The sequence below is a fragment of the Medicago sativa genome, chromosome 8 (genome assembly GCF_051527215.1).
Source record: "Medicago sativa cultivar Bolivia chromosome 8, Bolivia_mono, whole genome shotgun sequence".
Lineage (NCBI taxonomy): Eukaryota > Viridiplantae > Streptophyta > Magnoliopsida > Fabales > Fabaceae > Medicago > Medicago sativa.
This window is the reverse complement of record NC_140756.1, coordinates 80925700-80944188: the sequence shown is the minus strand read 5'-3', so window position 1 is coordinate 80944188 and position 18489 is coordinate 80925700. Positions and strand designations below refer to the sequence as shown.

Below are 18489 nucleotides of genomic sequence, written 5' to 3'. Positions count from 1 at the left end.
AAGATATCATCTTCAAATAAAAAGGTATAAACAAGTAACATTTAGATATTACGACAAGAAATTAGCATTTAATAAAGAAAAAAGTTGAGTTCCTCTATGTTTTCATGTTCACGAGTTGTTACTTAAAAAACAAATTAAACAAATAGGTATCTTCTATAAATAGCTAGGTGTATGTTTGTATCAATGTTTATAAGAATTGATTGAGTGATTGAATTTTGTAAAATTGATTTTAGATAAAAGTAATTCGAATGTAAAGTGATTTATGTTTAGATGTATTAATGTTAAAAGTGAATTTTACAATAAATTTAAAGCAAAAATTAATCGTAGAAGCCAACAACAACAAATTCTAAATCAATGTAGAATCAATTTTAGAAGCAAAATCAATTATCCTTTAAATCCTTCAAACATGATATACTCAATTCTACAACCTCTAGAATCAATTTTGACAATCCAAAATTGAAACTAATTAACATACACCACCGTGATGAAAATCTTAAGTAATCAAGCTTTAAAAATTAAAAACAAGCTTTAAAAAATATAATGATAGAAGGCGAATGTCTGAAGTTTAGTCGATTGATTTATTCATAGAAATAACGAATATAGAGAAATATAAGGATGAGAATTTTATTACAATGTATTTGAAAAAGATGTTTAGTTAATATAATAATTTTTCTATGAACCTTTATAATAGGAAAGTTAAAGGTGTTTGGTTAATATAATAATATTTGTAGGAACCTTTATAACAGTAAGTTTAAAAGATAGCTATAGATAAATTTATTTTCATCTTTATGAAAACTTTATTTCCACCATTTTTTTAGGAAATTTTTTCTTTTCTCTGAAATATTTTATACTTGGGAATAAAATTTAACAAACTTGTAACAAATGTAGGAGTACATATTTCTATCATTTTATTTTCGAAAGTGAAGCTACAAAAATAACTTGAAATAAACGCATCATAGAACTGTAATAGGTTTATGGAGCTAAGAACCGATGGTCAACTTTGCTTCATCACCTAAATGAATGTGGTTGGCCAAATAGAGAGGAGGTCTAATATGATCACAAGACCAAATAAATAGTACCCTTTTTCAGGAAAAAATAGTTCCGATTATATATAATATGACTGATTTAGCACAAATTCTGAGTTTGTTTGTAACATGGATAACCAGTTTAAAAACCATATTAATCTTCCCAACTCTTATAATATTCAGTTTTAGGTCATTGTTAGTTGTTTTTAGTCAAAAATCAGGTTTTCGGACTACTTGATTAGATTGCTCCGAAACTTCCCCATAAAATTAAAAAAAAAAAAAAATCAAGGATCAAAACTCCCATAGAAGGGACTTCTTACAAGCCCCAAAATTTCATCATTTAGACCCATTTTTCATATTCAAAAAAATACGAAAAAATTTGCATTAGTTTTAGTTGATTTTTAATTTTTTTTTTGTGGTATTTTTTATAATTTTATGATTTTATTTGACAGATTTTTATTATTTTTTTTTGTTTTTTTTTTGTTGTTTTTAAAAGAAAAATTCAAAACTGCACAAATAGGAAAGATTATGATTGCTGATTATACATAAGCATATTTCAAATTATAAAATCCAAACACATTTTGGATGTTTTCGGATTTTATAATCCGAAAACCCATGGTCATTTTGGGAAATTTTATAGGGCATGCAAGAAGGTAGTAGGATGGGAAAAGTAATAGTCATAGGAGAATACCTCGCCAAATAGATTGCGTGGTAAAACAACAAATAAAAGACAAGTTCACGGGAATGCACAAAAGGGCCTCACTATTTTGTAGCAAATCAATACATAATCCAATCCCTCTTTACACAAACCAATAACTCGAGAAAATTGCACATGCTTCCTAGTTGCTCCTTGGAGCAAAAAGACAACAAAACTGTACAGTGTGCTATACAGGTGAATTACAGGTATAAGCTTGGGTGTATGTTCCATTTTATGTAAAAACATCATAACTTGTTTGCTACAAAGGTTGATCCTGCTTTCCGCTGAAGTCAGACGTGGATGACGGGGGAGGTCTGGAAGTAGTAGATTGTGGTGGAGGAGCTGTAAGGGCATATGTGAGTCTCGATGACGATGAATTCTCAATGAGACCAGCAATGCCAGCTGCTGCAGATTGAGCATTTGAAGGAAGAAAGAGATCATGTTTCTGGTCTTTGTATGCACTCCAAACCTTGAACACAGGATGGAAAAAGACTATAAGACACGTCTTAAAAATATGGATGGTATAAACGCAAAATACATGCAGCAAAATGCATAAGCAACAATTGAAGTACTAATAAAAAGAGGCGAAAGACAAAACTTGAACAACCACATATATATTGCTAATTACAAATCAAGATGTAGAGACTCACCTCTGAATTATTCAATATTTCCCGCACTTTAGTACAATGGGCTCCTTCAGTAGCAAACGCATGCAGAACCTGATTCAGTGTGTAAATGTAACTTGTCAGCAAAAGTTGAATCTGATGGAACACAACAATTTATGTAAGCAGTTTGTTATTGAATTGGGAGAACGCGAGCTTCGAGCTCTACAATGGTGCCATTAAAAAAATAAAACTCTACAACGGTGAAAAACATAAACAGTAAGAAAAAATAAGAGTTTCCTAATCCAGAGCAATTGTTCCTAGCCTAGAGAAAAATCTTGCCTACTAAATATTCTGGTTTACCCCCTGTGACAAACTCTCCTAAAATCTAGCTCTGCGTCACTAATTAACTCATTCTCTCCCACATGGCCCCACTTTCTTCTAGAATATGCCTAAGTGATCTATCAGAATCCGACAGAAAATTAGTACAAGTTAGTCAGGCTAGATCATTTTCTTTATAATTAACCACATGCCTTTCAATCCTGCATCCAAATTAATGAACAAACAAGATGCTTGCAGAATGAAATACAAAACACATGAAATTGCAGGATTATTTATTTTTGCAAGAGTGAAATTGCATGTTAGAAAATTGTAAAATGGGAAATTTGAAACAAAAAGTCGGTTCCTTGGAAACTCAGACAGACAAACAAAATGTGAACAAGTTAAAAAACACTAATAAAACAGCAGATACATTTTTATAAAAAGAAAAAAGACATAGCAAATGTTGATAAAGAAGAAAAGATGTAAGAGAGAAACTCAAACTCAAGTAGATGAATAAAATCAACTGAGATTCCAACCTCAATTGCAAGCACCCTGCCAATAGATGCTTCAGATTCATTCCACTTCATCTGAGAACAAAACCCATTCCTTCCCCCGGCCCTCCAATCAAGTAGACCAAGAAGTACGTCAACAAGACCAACTCTGCATTGTTTGCAAAATATTAGTACTGAGAGAGAGGGAGTTCGTAATTCTACTGCCATAATCAGTAAACACATAAAACACTCTTCACCATTGCATTCCTATAAGAAATAAAAAGAATACTCATATCTCATGCTCAACGCAAATTCATACAACGGAAGAACATCACTCATTGCAGTGACAATTGTCAATGTTTCAACATCAATCACAACAGGGTCTTCTAGATTATGATATTAGAGGATAAAGTTTCCAAGATATATTAAACAACAACAAAAAATATTTGATGCCATTAATCAATTATTTAAGCAGTCAAATGTCAACACCCCAAGTGGATATCTTATAGTTTCCACATGCCAGAGACTATAGCCAGATGCAGCAGGAAGAGTTGGCGTAGGAACAATCAACTAACTACTCGTATGAGTCTCTTGGGTATTTCCACAAAGCAGAGTGTGAGAGCGTGTTATTAGAATTAGAGGATGATTTAGTTAGATGCAGTTATTTGTGTAAAATTAAGGTGTATTTATGACATTTTTTATCCTTGTGTGAGAACATCAAACAAAGTAGTATGTTTATTGTACTTAATTAATTGCTAACTCGAATTTCAAACTCTTTATCAATAACATAAGGACTAAACTTCATATCTACAAAAGTGAAGGCAGCCAACAAATAAAAAACAGACATGTGTCATCTATTTCACTCGCATCTTTTGGCAGTTGTCTGGAGCTAATGTGAAATTCTTTTTATGAATTAGGGTTTCAAAGGCATAAAATATTGAATTAATTAGAAGTAGATTAACATTTAAATATATAAAGTCCTTACTTAAGTCCTTGTGCAACAAGAGCATCCCTGGCTCTGTTGCCAGCAACCACAACACGCTTTAGGGTTTCAAGAGCTAGAATGCTTCCACCTTGCCACCCTATAGCTTTCATTAGTAGTGGAACAACCTGGAAAAAGAAATTTAAAAATAGAACTCAAAATTTCTGTTTGTTTCAAATACAGTTTAAGATCAATGCATATAGTTAATAAAAAAACAATGTAGGATAAACGGTTTGTAAATTAACCACTTGAAATAGAATGTCTTGTTGGATACCTGAGGTGATCCTACACTGGTTGCTGCCATGGCTTCAGCACATGTGGTACTAGCCGCCAGTTGATGCAAGACACGCAAACAACTCAGTCGCACACGTTCTTGAGGAGTTTGTGAGTTCTCTGTTGATTCATTATCTGGGCCATTTGTTTTGTCTGACTGCTTCCCATTATTTATCTCACCCGTGGACATTGTTTCTCGTCTTCCTTCAAATGCAACTGCACCAACTAATTTAGGTACATATCCAAGATACCCAACATGATCAGCTAGTGCAGGGTGCACACGCAGTAATGAAACCAGGGCAGCCGAAAGAAGCAAAGGAAGCTCTGGGTCAACGGTCTGTGCCTCATAATGAGTGGCGGCAATAGATGATAAGTACTGATCTAGCAAACCTTCCAAGAACCTTTTAGGGTTTCTCAGAGGGAATTTGGGATCTTTCAGAAAAAGACGGACATAGATGCCCCCAACCTGCATACACACAAAATTAGTCCATTCACAAATTAATATGGAATTCTGTACAACATTTCATCAAAAAATGATTATATACATCACAAATATTAGGTGATACCTGTGGCTCGTCTCTCATCTCCTGCTGTCCAGATGCCTGCTCAAGCACATCCCAATCAACAACACGACCTTTCATCTGCTCACGATATAGCTCTGATGACATAGTAGAAATCTGTGCAGATAGGGAAGCTGCCATTGCCGGCGTCCATACAAGTTCTGGTGTCTCAGTAGTCTGCTCAAGGGCAACTACAACAGCTTCACCAGGTCCATCCCTAATTATGGATACAAGGCCATCTGGAAGGAACCTTGCAAGTGTTATCGCAACTCTTGGCCCATGCATTGGTTGACTAACGAGTTTCCCCAACAAGGAGGCTGCCATAGCTCTTTGCTGGAGTGGAATCTCTTCTGCATAGAATCATGTCAATTAACAATATTTATAAATCTGAAAATAGATTCTTGAAACGAAACAAATAAATAAGACCAACTAACAATATTTATAAATCTGAAAATAGATTCTTGAAACGAAACAAATAAATAAGACCAACTAAGAGATACAAGTTTTCTACCTCTCAAAGGCAATAGCAATTCAAGAATGTAGACAACACCACCATGCTTAGCAGCTGCCCAGGCCAGTTCTGGTGTGGTTGCCAATGCATAGAGAACATGGAGGGACCCTTCACGGCAACTGGGAGTCGAGTGAAGCATTTGCAATAAAAGCAGAAGACTAGACCCATCTGCAACCATGGCTTGCAAGCAGGGAGCATGTGCTGTCAAGAGTGACAGCACTCCGAGGCAAAGTTGAGGAATATTACTGTCTGAAGCTTCGGGGATAGAAAAGCATTCAAAAAGTGGCAGCAACTTGTCTTTATGTGAAAATATGGATGCTAAGTTTGGATTGCTAGTCAGAAGGTTCTGCAAAAAATAAATAAGAATAGTCAGAGACATGCTAGATAAGTATTTCAATATAAAATAAGGTAGTTGGGATCAACCTGAAGAGAGATCAGTGCAGAACGGAGATTTTTAATAAGCTCAGGTTCTTCCTTCCCTACAGATTGTTCATCCAACATTGTGCCGGAATTATTCAGGATCTGATGTTCGTTGCCAGATCCCTCAACAGCCTCGTTTAGATGCTCGGGAGTCGCAGTGAAACTAGTGGTCTCTTCAACAATATTATTAGGCTCTTCAACACATCGATTGTGCAGAAGATAGGATATAAAATCAATTAGAGCAACACAAAAAGCTTCTGGTTCACTAATTTCAAAGTCTGGCTGATCATTGTAGACTCTCAAGTAAACATTGCCGATGAACAATTCTTTTGATAGTGCTTCATAGACAAAGTCGTGCGAGTCTTTAATATCATATGAACCATCAGGACCTTGAGTTGCGCGTTGCTGATCCACAAATTTCAGCAGCTCTGCCCGTGTTGAAGAGTTCCAGATAATCTGCACAGAATTCAAAAGATAGTATGAACATGAAAATACAATTAAAATGGGAAGAGAGAATGCTTAGTAATATTATCTAATCATCTATAGGACTTCATGGCATTGAACACCACAGTTAGCTAGTAAACAAACCTATTCAATGAACAAGAGGAAGACTAATGTCTAGATTATAGAAGAAATAATAAATAACCATAAAAAATCATTTGTTCCAAGTATATCAACAATACAATGTCAGTTACATTTTCCTTGTAATTTTTCTTCATTTGAAGGGGTGGGGTGGGGTGGGGGAACTGTTAACACTACTTTAACTATGTCATAGGAATATTTCAGCAACTTAAATTTATATATATTTTTTAATTTCAAAAACTGTATTTAAGTAAAAAATATGATTGTTCAATCAATTTTAACATAAAAAATTCAATTTTAATTTCCTAGGTTGCTTGACCAAAAAGGCTGCTCCCCCATTGCCTGCATTGTATATTAATTCATTCATTTCTTTTCAAAATTTCTTCGGCTCTACATATTTTCTCCAAAGTTGAACGTATATATTTTTGCAGCTAAATAAAGGGCCCAAGGTCAGGAGAGTCGGTGTGACGGCAAAAAGGGAGGGAAATAGCAATGTAACTGAATAGCTTATAAATAGAAGAAAGGAGGTTGATAGCAAGGTGGTTAAGAAGTAACCCAGAAACTGAAAGGAGGCAAAGGTACTCTTGAATGTCCTCAGTTGTAGCCTCTGGTCACATTGACACGATTCACAGAATGACATCCCTGGTATTTTCCTTGTATTCTTCCATTCAGTTCCTATTATCTTTTAATCTTTCTACTTACTGTATCTGTTGAATCTATATCATCTTTTCACTAAAAAAAAAAATCAGTTCTTCAGATTTTATCTGAAGTTCTTACTTCTTACTATGAAAATGTCTAGTTTTTTTAATTTCAGCATAAAACCAGCAAAAGTCATTTAATTCAGCATGCTGTTTCTTCATATCACTTAAATTTTTATGGTCAAGATTTTATCTTTTTTTTTTTTTTTTTTTAAAAAAGCATGTTGCTTCTTCATATCACCTGATTATTTTAACATCCTAAACAGTTACCTATGCTAAATAATTAAAATGGAAAAAAACTAAGAACCTACTACTTACTAAACAGACATTTTCTTTACCAACAGATTTCACACAATATAGCAAGTTCAGATAACATGTGCAATGTTAATTAAAAGCGTGCCAGAGAAAGATAAATATTCATGTCATTTTGTATCAATAGTCTAACAAGTAAGAAATTAAGCGCCCATAGCAACAACAACAACCAAAACTTCCACACAGTTGAGTAAAGGGGGAAAATTCACCTCTGGTGACTCCAGGTTTGCATTTAACTTTGAAAGTAAATCTTTGGGCATTTGATCTTTTAACATGCTGGAAAGCTTGGGTGTTAGTAAAACTTTAAGAGCAACAGCAGCTGCCTGATTGTAAGGAATTAAACTCCCATCGCCATACAAACCACTGAGTCTTGACAAAGCCTCGGATGCTCTTATGGCATGCATGTTTTTTGCAATTTGAACACTAGCACCAACACCATGTGATTCTGTTGCATCAGACTCTTCTGCAGTTGAGTCATACTGAAGCAGCAATGGCAAAAGATACCTATTGAAGACCATATTAAATAGGTAAGTACAAAAAATATTTTGGCATAACCACATAGGATAGAAAATTTTCTTTATGCACCACGAATAATTACTGTAAACATACAGAAGCTAAAGCTCATTAGATAACCAACAACTTGAAACATCACTACTGCATAATGGAAAGGATTAACCAAGATGCATAGAGGAGTAAATGTAACAATGCTGAGAGGAGTAAATGTAACAATGCTAAGAGGAAAAGGGTCATATCTTGGGTTCAAGGTGGAAGAGGGTCAAGCGCAATTATTAGGTAGATTAATCTTCCTACGCATATTAGACTGAGGTGTAGAGCCTTTACTAGACTGAGTAAACTAGGCCCTAACGCTCGGCCTGAGCGTCTTTGAAAAGTCCATTTATTAACATAGTTAGCTATCTTGGATTGCAGACCGAAACGGCCCACACCAAAAACCAATAGTGGGACAGTGGCTAGGGATTCATCTCATCTATATGAGCACATTTTCATGCATGACCCGAGTGTCCTGACAGGTAGCCCAATGAATCAAGGATAGACTCTGACACCATACTAGAAGTTGTGGGATTTTAGATAAATAGAAGAGAGAAATAATAAGAAATACTTCCTCCGGTCCTATTTATAAGAGAAAGTTAGGTCAACAAAAGTGAATGTATTTGGACTGAATTTTTAACTAGATACGTCAACTTTTGTGGACCCAAATTTCTCTTATAAATAGGACCGGAGGGAGTATTATTATAGTGAAATATGCTTGATGTTGACTTAATACATAAGACTAAATAGTAAATACTAGTCTCTATTTATAGGGATACATAAACTCAGTCCTAAATAATAATAATAATAATAATAATAATAATAATAATAATAATAATAATAATAATAATAATAATATAAATCTAATCCTAAGAGATAATATAAGATACTCTATGATTATAAACCGATCCTAGGAAATAACTCGACATACTAATATAATATCAAAGATATGATGATATATTTTCTTCTATTCTAACGGTTAACAAGCTCCACACAAGTAACTACTTATTGAACCTACTTATCTTATTTAAGCTACAGATTCACCCCCTACAACAAACCTATAAAGAAAACTTAAACTATATACACAAACATTGTATAACTAAGCAGTAATTGAAGAAGACATACCATAAAACACCAGCCTTCAATAAAGCATCCTGCAATTCAGAGGAAACAGAAACACTGGCAATTGTCTGTAAAGCAGCATCAACTGCTGCAGGTACAAGCTCAAATTCTGTGCAATGCACAATGTCCTCAACTAATCCAGAAAACTCAAGTATCTCAGCTCTGGCAGCCTCAAATTGACTAATTACTGAAAATGTTCGCATGATGTTTGTAACAATAATGGCTGATGGTTCATTTCCAACAGTAGTTGGCTGAACAACACACATGCAACGGGAAAGAAGAGATCCAAGAAGATGTACGCCTCCATCTCTCACTAGCTCCTCCCCATTTAATGAAGAAGAAGCACACCTGATAACATGAAAATTCAATAAAACAGCAAGTTACCATAAAGTGTTTAAAAACTATTGGCATAGTGGTGAACCAAACAAGAAAGGACATGGAAATATTACGTTAGCCAGACAAGCTCTGAAGCAGCAATGAGGAGTGGTGCTCTATCTGAAGAAAGAAAATTGTTATCATCCTTATCAACGGTAACGGCACTTAGCAACATGGGATAGCCAGCATACTTGAATGGCTCTAATATGCCTCCATATCTTCTGTATAAAATACATTGTCCCTTTAATAAAAGCAGTAACCTCCAAGGCTGAGGACCTTGCAAGCCTTGCATGGTAGCCTAAGTTTTGGTCACATTAAGCAAACAAATTATAAAAGGCAGAAAAGTATTGGTTCTTGCAAATGAACAATATAATAAAATCCTTTGGGCTATAAACATGCACCAAGAATCAAAATGAAATGGAATGAGCATTATGACTTTTACACCTCATTAGTAAGCTTGTATGCAAACATTCATCAGTAAAAGATTTAACATTACATGCTAATACGTAATAAATAAACAGGAGCATAAGTGGATGTATTCCCTATCTGACTTTCCAAGTCAATAAAAACAAGTGTATACAACAACAACCAAGCCTTACCCAACTAAGTGGGGTCGGCCACATGAATCAAAGGACGCTATAGTGTTCTATCAAAAATCATGTCTTTCTCCAACTCATTTATCTCTAGATCCTTCCTAATAGTTTCTCTTGCAGTTTTCTAGGTCTACCCCTACCTCTAGTGATCTGGATCCCCTCTATCTGATCTGCTCTTCTTACTACAGAATCCACATGTCTTCTCTCTACATGCACAAACCACCCAAGTCTAGTTTCTACAATATTTTCTACTATAGGTGCTACCCCAACTCTATCTCTAATGACATCATTTCTAATTCTATCCCATCTAGGAACAAAAACAAAAATATAGATTTGAATGAATAAACTATTATTTTTTAAAAACTGAGATACTAGGAATATAATGTAAGTATGAAAACCGTTATAATTATGCTATCTTTATAACATTTATTGAAACAAGATTCCAAAGAAGCCAGTGTATAACATGGAAACTTCAGTCTACCTGAAGGCGCTCATAGGCTTTCTGTATCGCAAGAAATTTCTCCCTTCCTTCAGGATTTTTGTCAGGATGATATTTCATCGCAAGTTTTCGGTATTGTCGCTTTAACTTTTCTTCGTCAATGTTCTCAATCTGCTTCGATAAGCTAGATGTTTCGTCCGCAGTCTCGAAAGATTTCTTCTTATTTACATCATCACTAGATACATCCTCCAAGGATATCTCGAGGATCTTGCAAGCTTCTTCTTCAGAAAGGTCCATGGGCTTTCTGGTCAACTCTTCGCGCCACATTACAAGTAATGACTGCAGAAATTCTACATGTTCAACAATTGGCCAATTTGGAAAACGAATCTCATCACATAGGTTCCTGAGGTAATAACGGTGACACCACATTTCATCTCTCAGCTCAGGGTATGTCACTGGCGGCATGGGGGCATAGTCATATAAAACATGGCAATGCTGAGACAGTTTCTGTGGAAAATCACCAAGATGCTGCAAAACCTGATAAAGAGCAAACAATCATGTAATCAATTCCATGATGTGAATATCATATTAGAAAGTGAGGGAATATATTCTTACGAAAATTGAAAGGGAAAAAAACGCTTCAGAGCGTCTTTAAAAAAGTCAATACCTGACGAATTAGATTTTCTGCCCTCATTTTGTGAGTCCATATTATCTCTGGAGTGTCAGAATCGGAAACCATTGCTGCCGCAAACGCCGCTGGACCACTACGCTCCAGTACATACAGCAAAGATTCAGGGAGAAGTCCACCAAGAACACTACGTTTTGCCAAAGGCAACGAAGAAGAAAGTGCAGCCTCTTCACCACCATGAAATGCTTGATGGACATGGGTGACAGCAAAGAGCTTCCCAATTGAAAGTAGATTAGATCCAGGATAAGCTAGTGCAAAATAAAATGCACCGGTGCTGTATAGACGAATCATGGCTTTGGGATTGCGGGTAACAATAGCCTTTAGCAAAGCAGCAGCTGCCTCAACAATACTTGGTTCCCCAGAAAGAATGGCCTGCATTCACCGCCCCCGCCCAAAAAAAAAAAATGTTATTTGGATAAGTAGAAAAAACGACAAACAACCAAATAATATTATCACATTTCAAACAACTTGATTAATAATGATAAAGGTCACAAGAATAAGACGAACAGTAAACATAATATCTAACAGAAATAATTTTGAGTTGATCAATTATTTTACTACATATCAAATATTATTTTACTACATGGCTGATCAATAAGAAACAGTTTCTATCTATTACCTGTGCAATATGTGGAAAGCAGCGCGGACTTGACAATATTCTTTTTACTCTAGGAGTTGGAGTTACAATCTCTCCAGCATCATCTAAATCTGAATGTGCAGACACCATGTTATGCAATATAGACAAAGCTGTGTCCCCCACCTGAATAAAATATTCACATTCTATCTATCAGAAGGAAGCCAGGAAAATGTAAATAAAGAAGAAAATGTTAAAAAATGTTTTCTGAGACAAATTCTTAGCATAAGAACACTTTCCAGCGAGACATTGATTTTAAGAACGTAATTGTGTTCTTTCATCGTTGGGACATTCCCAACTGTGCCTAGGCTTTGAGTTATCAATCTAAGGGCACATTAACATAGGCAACCCATCTCAACATAAGTTAGGTACAACAAAGAAAGCCAGTCATTGAGATATAAACAAGCACAGCCTTTGGGTAAACCAAGAAGACAGAAACAATCAAGAGCAGTCATCAGACATAGGGGAAGGAAAAAAAATCGGTCAATATAAAACAACAGAAGAAATTATATTTATACGAATAACAACAATATATCTTCCAGCTACAACACGATTTACCTGAGGTGGCGTAAGGACGGGAACTCTACTTGCAAGAGCCCAACGAAGCTCACGAATATCACGCAACTTCTTCCAATCTAGCATCCCAGAAGCCCAAAACCTTGTTGTCCAGTCGATAGCCTTCTTGGACCATAACCTTCTGATAGCATCTTTTTCCATAGGCCCAACTTGGGAACCATCTTTGTCAATATACATCCATTCCTTAAGTGGTTCCATAAAAGCACTAGCTGCTATCAAATTTGATTGCAAGGGAATAGATGTCCTCTCTGAGGTTTCATGTACCACTGTAATCAGATCAACTGCTAAAACACAACCTCCAACCAAAACACAAGCCTCTACATTTGATAAAACCTTCATCAATGCCTGAAATTGAGTAAGCCATAGTGATTTAAAATTATCAAACAGCAGAATTTGTAATTTACTAGAGAGTTTTTAAAATGCTACTTCATTTAAGATAATAGTTAAAACAATACGACAACTGACCAAACTGCAACTAGCAACATTGAAGGTCAACATTTTAAAATGCATTTTTCTTTTGGTTCAAAAACCTGCCAAAATATTAGTACCTAAAGAAAAGGCACAAATATTAACATGAATTTCAAAAGCAGAGTAACTCTTCATCACCTTACTCGGAGAAAGAAAAACTAGAGGGGCAAAACAGCAGGACAGATCAAAGAATAAGTAAATTCAATTAACACAAACCTTCAGAAGTAAGAGAAGTCGGTGCCTTAGAGCTCTGTCATCGGTCCTATCCAAGAGAACAGTAATGTGAGCTGTGCCTGCAAAAGGGCCTATGGTCTTGTTATGCTGCTCATATACAATTGCCATCGCCCTTGCACAAAGCTCTCTCACTGATGATCCACCACCTCCACCAAAACCATCTAACCTTCCCATGTCACACCAATCATCAGATGCACCTAATTCATCAGGAACAGCACCATCTACGGTAAGCCCTATATCCGCATCGCACAAAAAACGATGGTAAAGGGCTCTAAAGAAAGCAACTGGATCACGCAACGGGAAGTCTTGTGCCCTGCCACCACTGCCACTCTCAAGCAGTAAACGCAGATAATACTGACCCACGCAAACTTCTTTCGACAAGCTTGGGTAACAAACAGAATATTCAGAGTAGTTCCAAGATATTTGTGGTACACTCTCAACCCCTGTCATCATTTCAAGGGTAGCACCCCCTGGAACAATATCTTCAGTACGCTCTTTCTCAACATCTAGTTTATGAACTTCAGCTTGCAACGATTCCCTCAACTCTTGTCTGGTGCGCTCATTCCAAATCAAGTCTGCCCGATTGTGATCAAGATCAAAAGCTCGCCAAAATTCAGGCCAATTACATAAAAGCCGACCAGATCCTACAGGGGTGTTCTCCACAACAACTTGAGCAGGAGCTGGAATGCCTGCATTCTGTGAACCAACTGCACTGCAGTCGGGATCAACTGAATTTGAAAAATCAGGAGCTTCATTTGAGTTTTCTGATGCCACAGTAGTTGAAGCCACAATGGCTGAAAACCCATTTTGGGATTCTCCAATGGATTCTTTGGCTAGATTTTCACTAGTATGAACTATAGAAGATTGAAAACTTCCAGAACTTGGGTCAACAGAAGTGTTAGGGTAGTTATCTGACCCTCTACCAACAGCAACACCTGTCTGCCTACTTGAATCTGAAACATCGAAGCTATTGGCTGAAGGGAAAGATTGTTCTTGGGAAGTCATTCCTCTCCCCGTGCGACCTTTCCTCTGCTGAAGTAAACGTCTTTTTCTTCTCCTAGATGATGACTCTTCTTGATTAGTGTCTTCAGCAAGACCTCCATCAGAACGAGTGTGCAAATAAGCAACAAGGCCCGGAGGCAGAATTCGAGATAATAGCTCCAAAGCTGGTTGATAGGAATCTGCCCAAAGAGCAACAAGTTGTCTACTAACTTCACGACGCTCACCAGCAGGAAGAAAAAATGCATGCAATAAGTGCCTCAACAAAGCACCATCACGTAGAGAAGCATCCCGCATTGACTCCGCAGCAATAGCATCTTCTTCTGCAATTGATCGCATTATCACAGCTACCGTTTCTCTAACACTTTCAGCAGGGTGACCAAACAGTGCAAACAAGCGACGCTTCAACCCAGCAACTTGGCGTAACAACTCAACAAAAACAGTATATTGGGTGGTCTCTCCATGCGGATCACAAATCATAGCCTCAAGCACTTCAACAAGAGCCATTGACAGTAATGGCGATACTGATATGGGCTTTAATCTGTTGACAAGGATAATGATATAACTATGATTAGAAAACAATACTGACTTGTTATGCATAATTGTAGCATGCCACTCTCCTTTAGAATCTGTTACACTTGCATCCCCAGGTCCACCACCAATGAGTACAGCAACAAGCCCTGCAGCCTCAGAAGCTACACCTTCTGAACCATTTCTGAGTAAACCCATCATCCTTCCAACGGCTGCTGGAAAAGACATCACATGTGAAGCTGCACTTCTTGAAGAAAGTAGTCTACGTAAACATGCAATAAAACCCATCACAGTAGCTGCAGCTTTAGGAGAAGGGGGTGGCAATGGAGGAGACTCTGGAGGAAGATTTGGAGCAGCAGGAAGCATAGTAATCAAGGCCATCAAAGTAACCTCTGGTACTTCAATGTTTGAAGGCACTCCGCTATATGGTATACAAGCATTGAACTCCCTTATTCTACGCCACAGTTTAGCCCTAGATCCAGGAATGGAACCACCTTCAGCAACAGCATCTTTGGCAGCAGCTGCTAAATGTTTTAAATGCATGGATGCACTTTCTGCATCAGCAACAGGTTTTTGTTGACCATATTGCAAATAAACTCTCCCACAGGGAGGATCAAGACGGTGACCGGGCATTGTAAGTCTTGGCAAGACAGGTATAGCACATTGACCCTGAGAAAAACATCACGATAAATCAAACACGCACTTGACGCTTTCTATTAATATCAGTACTATTAAACATAATTTCCTTCAGTTCGGAAAATGGTCCAAAGTGAAAATAACCAGATAAAACAACTATCGTAAGACACACATCACCGATATTCAATGGACACATGCAATCATAGAACAATTCTTAACCAAAAATACCTACATCAGTTTGCAACGCATCATGAACTGCTGCAAGTAAGCTATCACGAGAAGTGCTTGCATAGACCTACAATTCATGGCATATGCATGAGAAATTTTATACCGTGAGAATGTACAACTAGAGTAGCATGCGAAAGACTTACATGGATGGGGCATCCATCACTGAACTCAATTGCAAACATCTGGGGCTCTTCAGCAAACCGAACAAGAGCACACACTGAAGATAAAGGACGAACAGTAACAGCCTGCATACATTCTAGTAAAAATTCTCAACATTGAATTTGACCCTTCTGAAAAAAACGAACTTGCATTGCAAAATGAATCCATTAATCTGAAATTGGTTGTGTCAACTACTACACATCAAGTCTGAATGAAACTATTGATGAACACAATTCATTTGTACATTCTCCTAGAGATAGGTAAAGTGTTCAATTCAGTTGTTAAGCAATTATAGATTGTTATTCAATTCATTTAACACAGGCAGTCGACAAATTTACTTATTAAACTCATCACTTACTTCATAGTTCTCAGGACGCCTTTCCACAAGTGAAACCTTTGTAAGAATGAGCTGACGAGATACAGCATCACCATGATCACCGAGTCCGCCTTTTTGGCCAACTCCTAAGCTCAGCCCAGGAACATTAAGAGTTCCATGAGCAGCAGAACGCAGACGTGTTACAGACCAACCACCCAAAGGGGTATCTTCCGCTCCAACTCCTTCGTTTGCTGCATCGCATTTAGTCATTTAAGGTTAAGATATAAATTCATTCCAGAAAAGTAAAACTTTGAAAGTGTAGTGCACAAAAACCAGGTTATAACCAGTTACCCCTTTGTTTTATATACTCAGAAACGGTGAGAGTTTGAGATGTTTCCACAGACAAGGACAGCCCCACAGTGGATTTAGCAGTTTTTGTCTGCGACAAAATTCATGCACTGTTATTATTCCTGATATCAAAACAGGTAACATTTTCCTAAACCATCTAACGAATGCTGCATTATATACGTGGCAAAAATAATGTCTAGCAGAATAACTTTTCAAGCTTGAATGAAGTCATGCATACCAAATTAGAGATAATAGCTGATGTTGTGCACCCAGAAGTAGCTTGGAAAGCTTTCGATTTCCTTCCATGCAAGGGACAGAGAACAAATCCACTACCATGATCGACATTTTTCTTTCCAAAAGCATCAGAGAGAAGAACAATTGCAGGGGAATCCATGTCTCTAAAATCCAAGCACCAGCGAAGCTCACCGGATTTAGAATCAATAAGTTCTACACCAGCATAAGTTACTTTCAATTTCTGTCAAAGCAACCAGTCAGACATTAGTTTACCAGCTCACCAATTTTATTACACAATAAAACACGAGTAATATCCCAATTATAAGAACCTTGCATACCTATCATACTAATAATTTCACACCTCATATTTAAAAACATATAACTAATAAACAGTATCATACACTCTTAACCATAGCAATATTAACATAAATCACATAGTCAATAAGCATATGTATCGATTATGCTGTCTTGAACTTACAAAAGGAACCCACTGCGAAGCTCGTCGACGAAGATGAAGCACGGGAAACTCAGCGACCGGCGCCAACCGATTCCATCTTATCCGATGCAACTCAGTCAAAATACTCGCCCTATACCTGGACGAAAACTTCATCGCTTTGAATTTTCCACGTCCATCAGTCCTCACACTAATGCTAAACTCATTTGAATTCTCATCGCGACTGAGAACAGGAGCAGCACCTTCAAAATCAGTAGCAACATCATAGAAATTCGTAACCGCGAGAGTAGAGGGATCAAGCGTAATAACAGAGACACTAGAAATGCATAGAATCCGTTTATAGCGTCCACGCCACGAGTGTTTAACAACGAGGTAACGAGCAAGGTACTCAGGCTCTTCGAGAGGCGGAGGAGTTGGATTAGTAGCGGCGGAGGAGATTGCTCTGTTAACGGCGGATTCCATGACCGGCGGCGGAGGAAGAGAAACGGAAGGGTTAAGATCGGAAGCGTAACGGCTTACGGTTACAGAATCGGAGAGATTAGCGAGAGTGCGGACACGTGGCGCATTGTAGAAACGGAAAAAGAACCAGAGTCCCTGCGGTGATGAAGCCGCGGGGCTTCCGTGAAGCCGGGACTGATTCGCCCCCAGTTCTATGAATTTTGTTCGATTAACTCGAACGAACCCTAGCTATGGTGAGTCTGTTCATTCAGTGTTCTTTTGTATCGATCGATTCTTGTTGTGAATTGAGGGAACATAGATTGAAGGTGATTGTGGAGAATTGAATTGAATCGAAGCAGAGAGATCGAGTTGGGTATAGAGTACAGCTGAGAAATGGTGGCGAGAAAGATGGAGAAGAAATGTTAACAGTTAAACGCACCGTATTGACTTATTGAGGATCATGTGGCATCTTCTTATTCGCGCTATCTGTTGTTTGCTTTTTAAGTAACACTTTTTAAGTGTGGCCATACTACACAATATTTTCACATTTAATCAAAATATATAAATGTTTTTTTAGGGTAATCAAAATATAAATGTTGTGTAATGTCTTAAAACTACGTTAATTGATATTAGAAAGAGACTCTCTAAACTACTTGATAAAAAAAAAAAAATAGAGACTCTAATTCAATAAAATCATACTTGATTAAATTATCTCTGGTTAGTAAATCATCGTTGTGAAGCTTTTATGTATTAGTGGCATTTTATGGGGTATTAATTTGTTTTGCGAAAAATCACTTATTGGAGAATCGTTAACGCTCACAGTATTTATGATTATATGGTAGATTTCTTTGACAAAATATCCTTCACTTAGACTTTGGTTTCAATTAAAACCATTTTTCAGGATTTCTGCAAACTGCAAAACTCTATCTCTGATATAAGGTAAACTTCTTTGACATATTATCTTTCACGTGAGTTGTGATTCTAAATGAAACGATCT

General features: G+C 37.0%; 1 protein-coding gene across 2 annotated transcripts; it reads right to left on the bottom strand.

Annotated features, from left to right (window-relative positions):
* Positions 1–1760: 1760 nt before the first annotated feature.
* Positions 1761–17937, bottom strand: GRV2 (DNAJ heat shock N-terminal domain-containing protein). Of its 2 annotated transcripts, none has more exons than XM_085739429.1 (22): positions 17079–17937; positions 16605–16841; positions 16370–16457; positions 16061–16269; positions 15687–15799; positions 15548–15610; positions 13132–15348; positions 12430–12792; positions 11857–11997; positions 11217–11609; positions 10592–11086; positions 9592–9815; positions 9146–9490; positions 7684–7978; positions 5886–6338; positions 5463–5808; positions 4958–5301; positions 4393–4857; positions 4122–4246; positions 3182–3305; positions 2373–2441; positions 1761–2191 (listed from the first exon to the last, which is right to left on the bottom strand). In XM_085739429.1, the coding sequence occupies exons 5-22, from the start codon at positions 15792–15794 to the stop codon at positions 1982–1984; spliced, it is 6780 nt and encodes a 2259-aa protein (XP_085595555.1). In that variant the 5' UTR covers positions 15795–15799; positions 16061–16269; positions 16370–16457; positions 16605–16841; positions 17079–17937; the 3' UTR covers positions 1761–1981. The 2 variants fall into 2 exon arrangements, with proteins under 2 accessions (XP_085595555.1, XP_085595554.1); XM_085739428.1 differs by having other exon boundaries at positions 15687–15788.
* Positions 17938–18489: the final 552 nt, after the last annotated feature.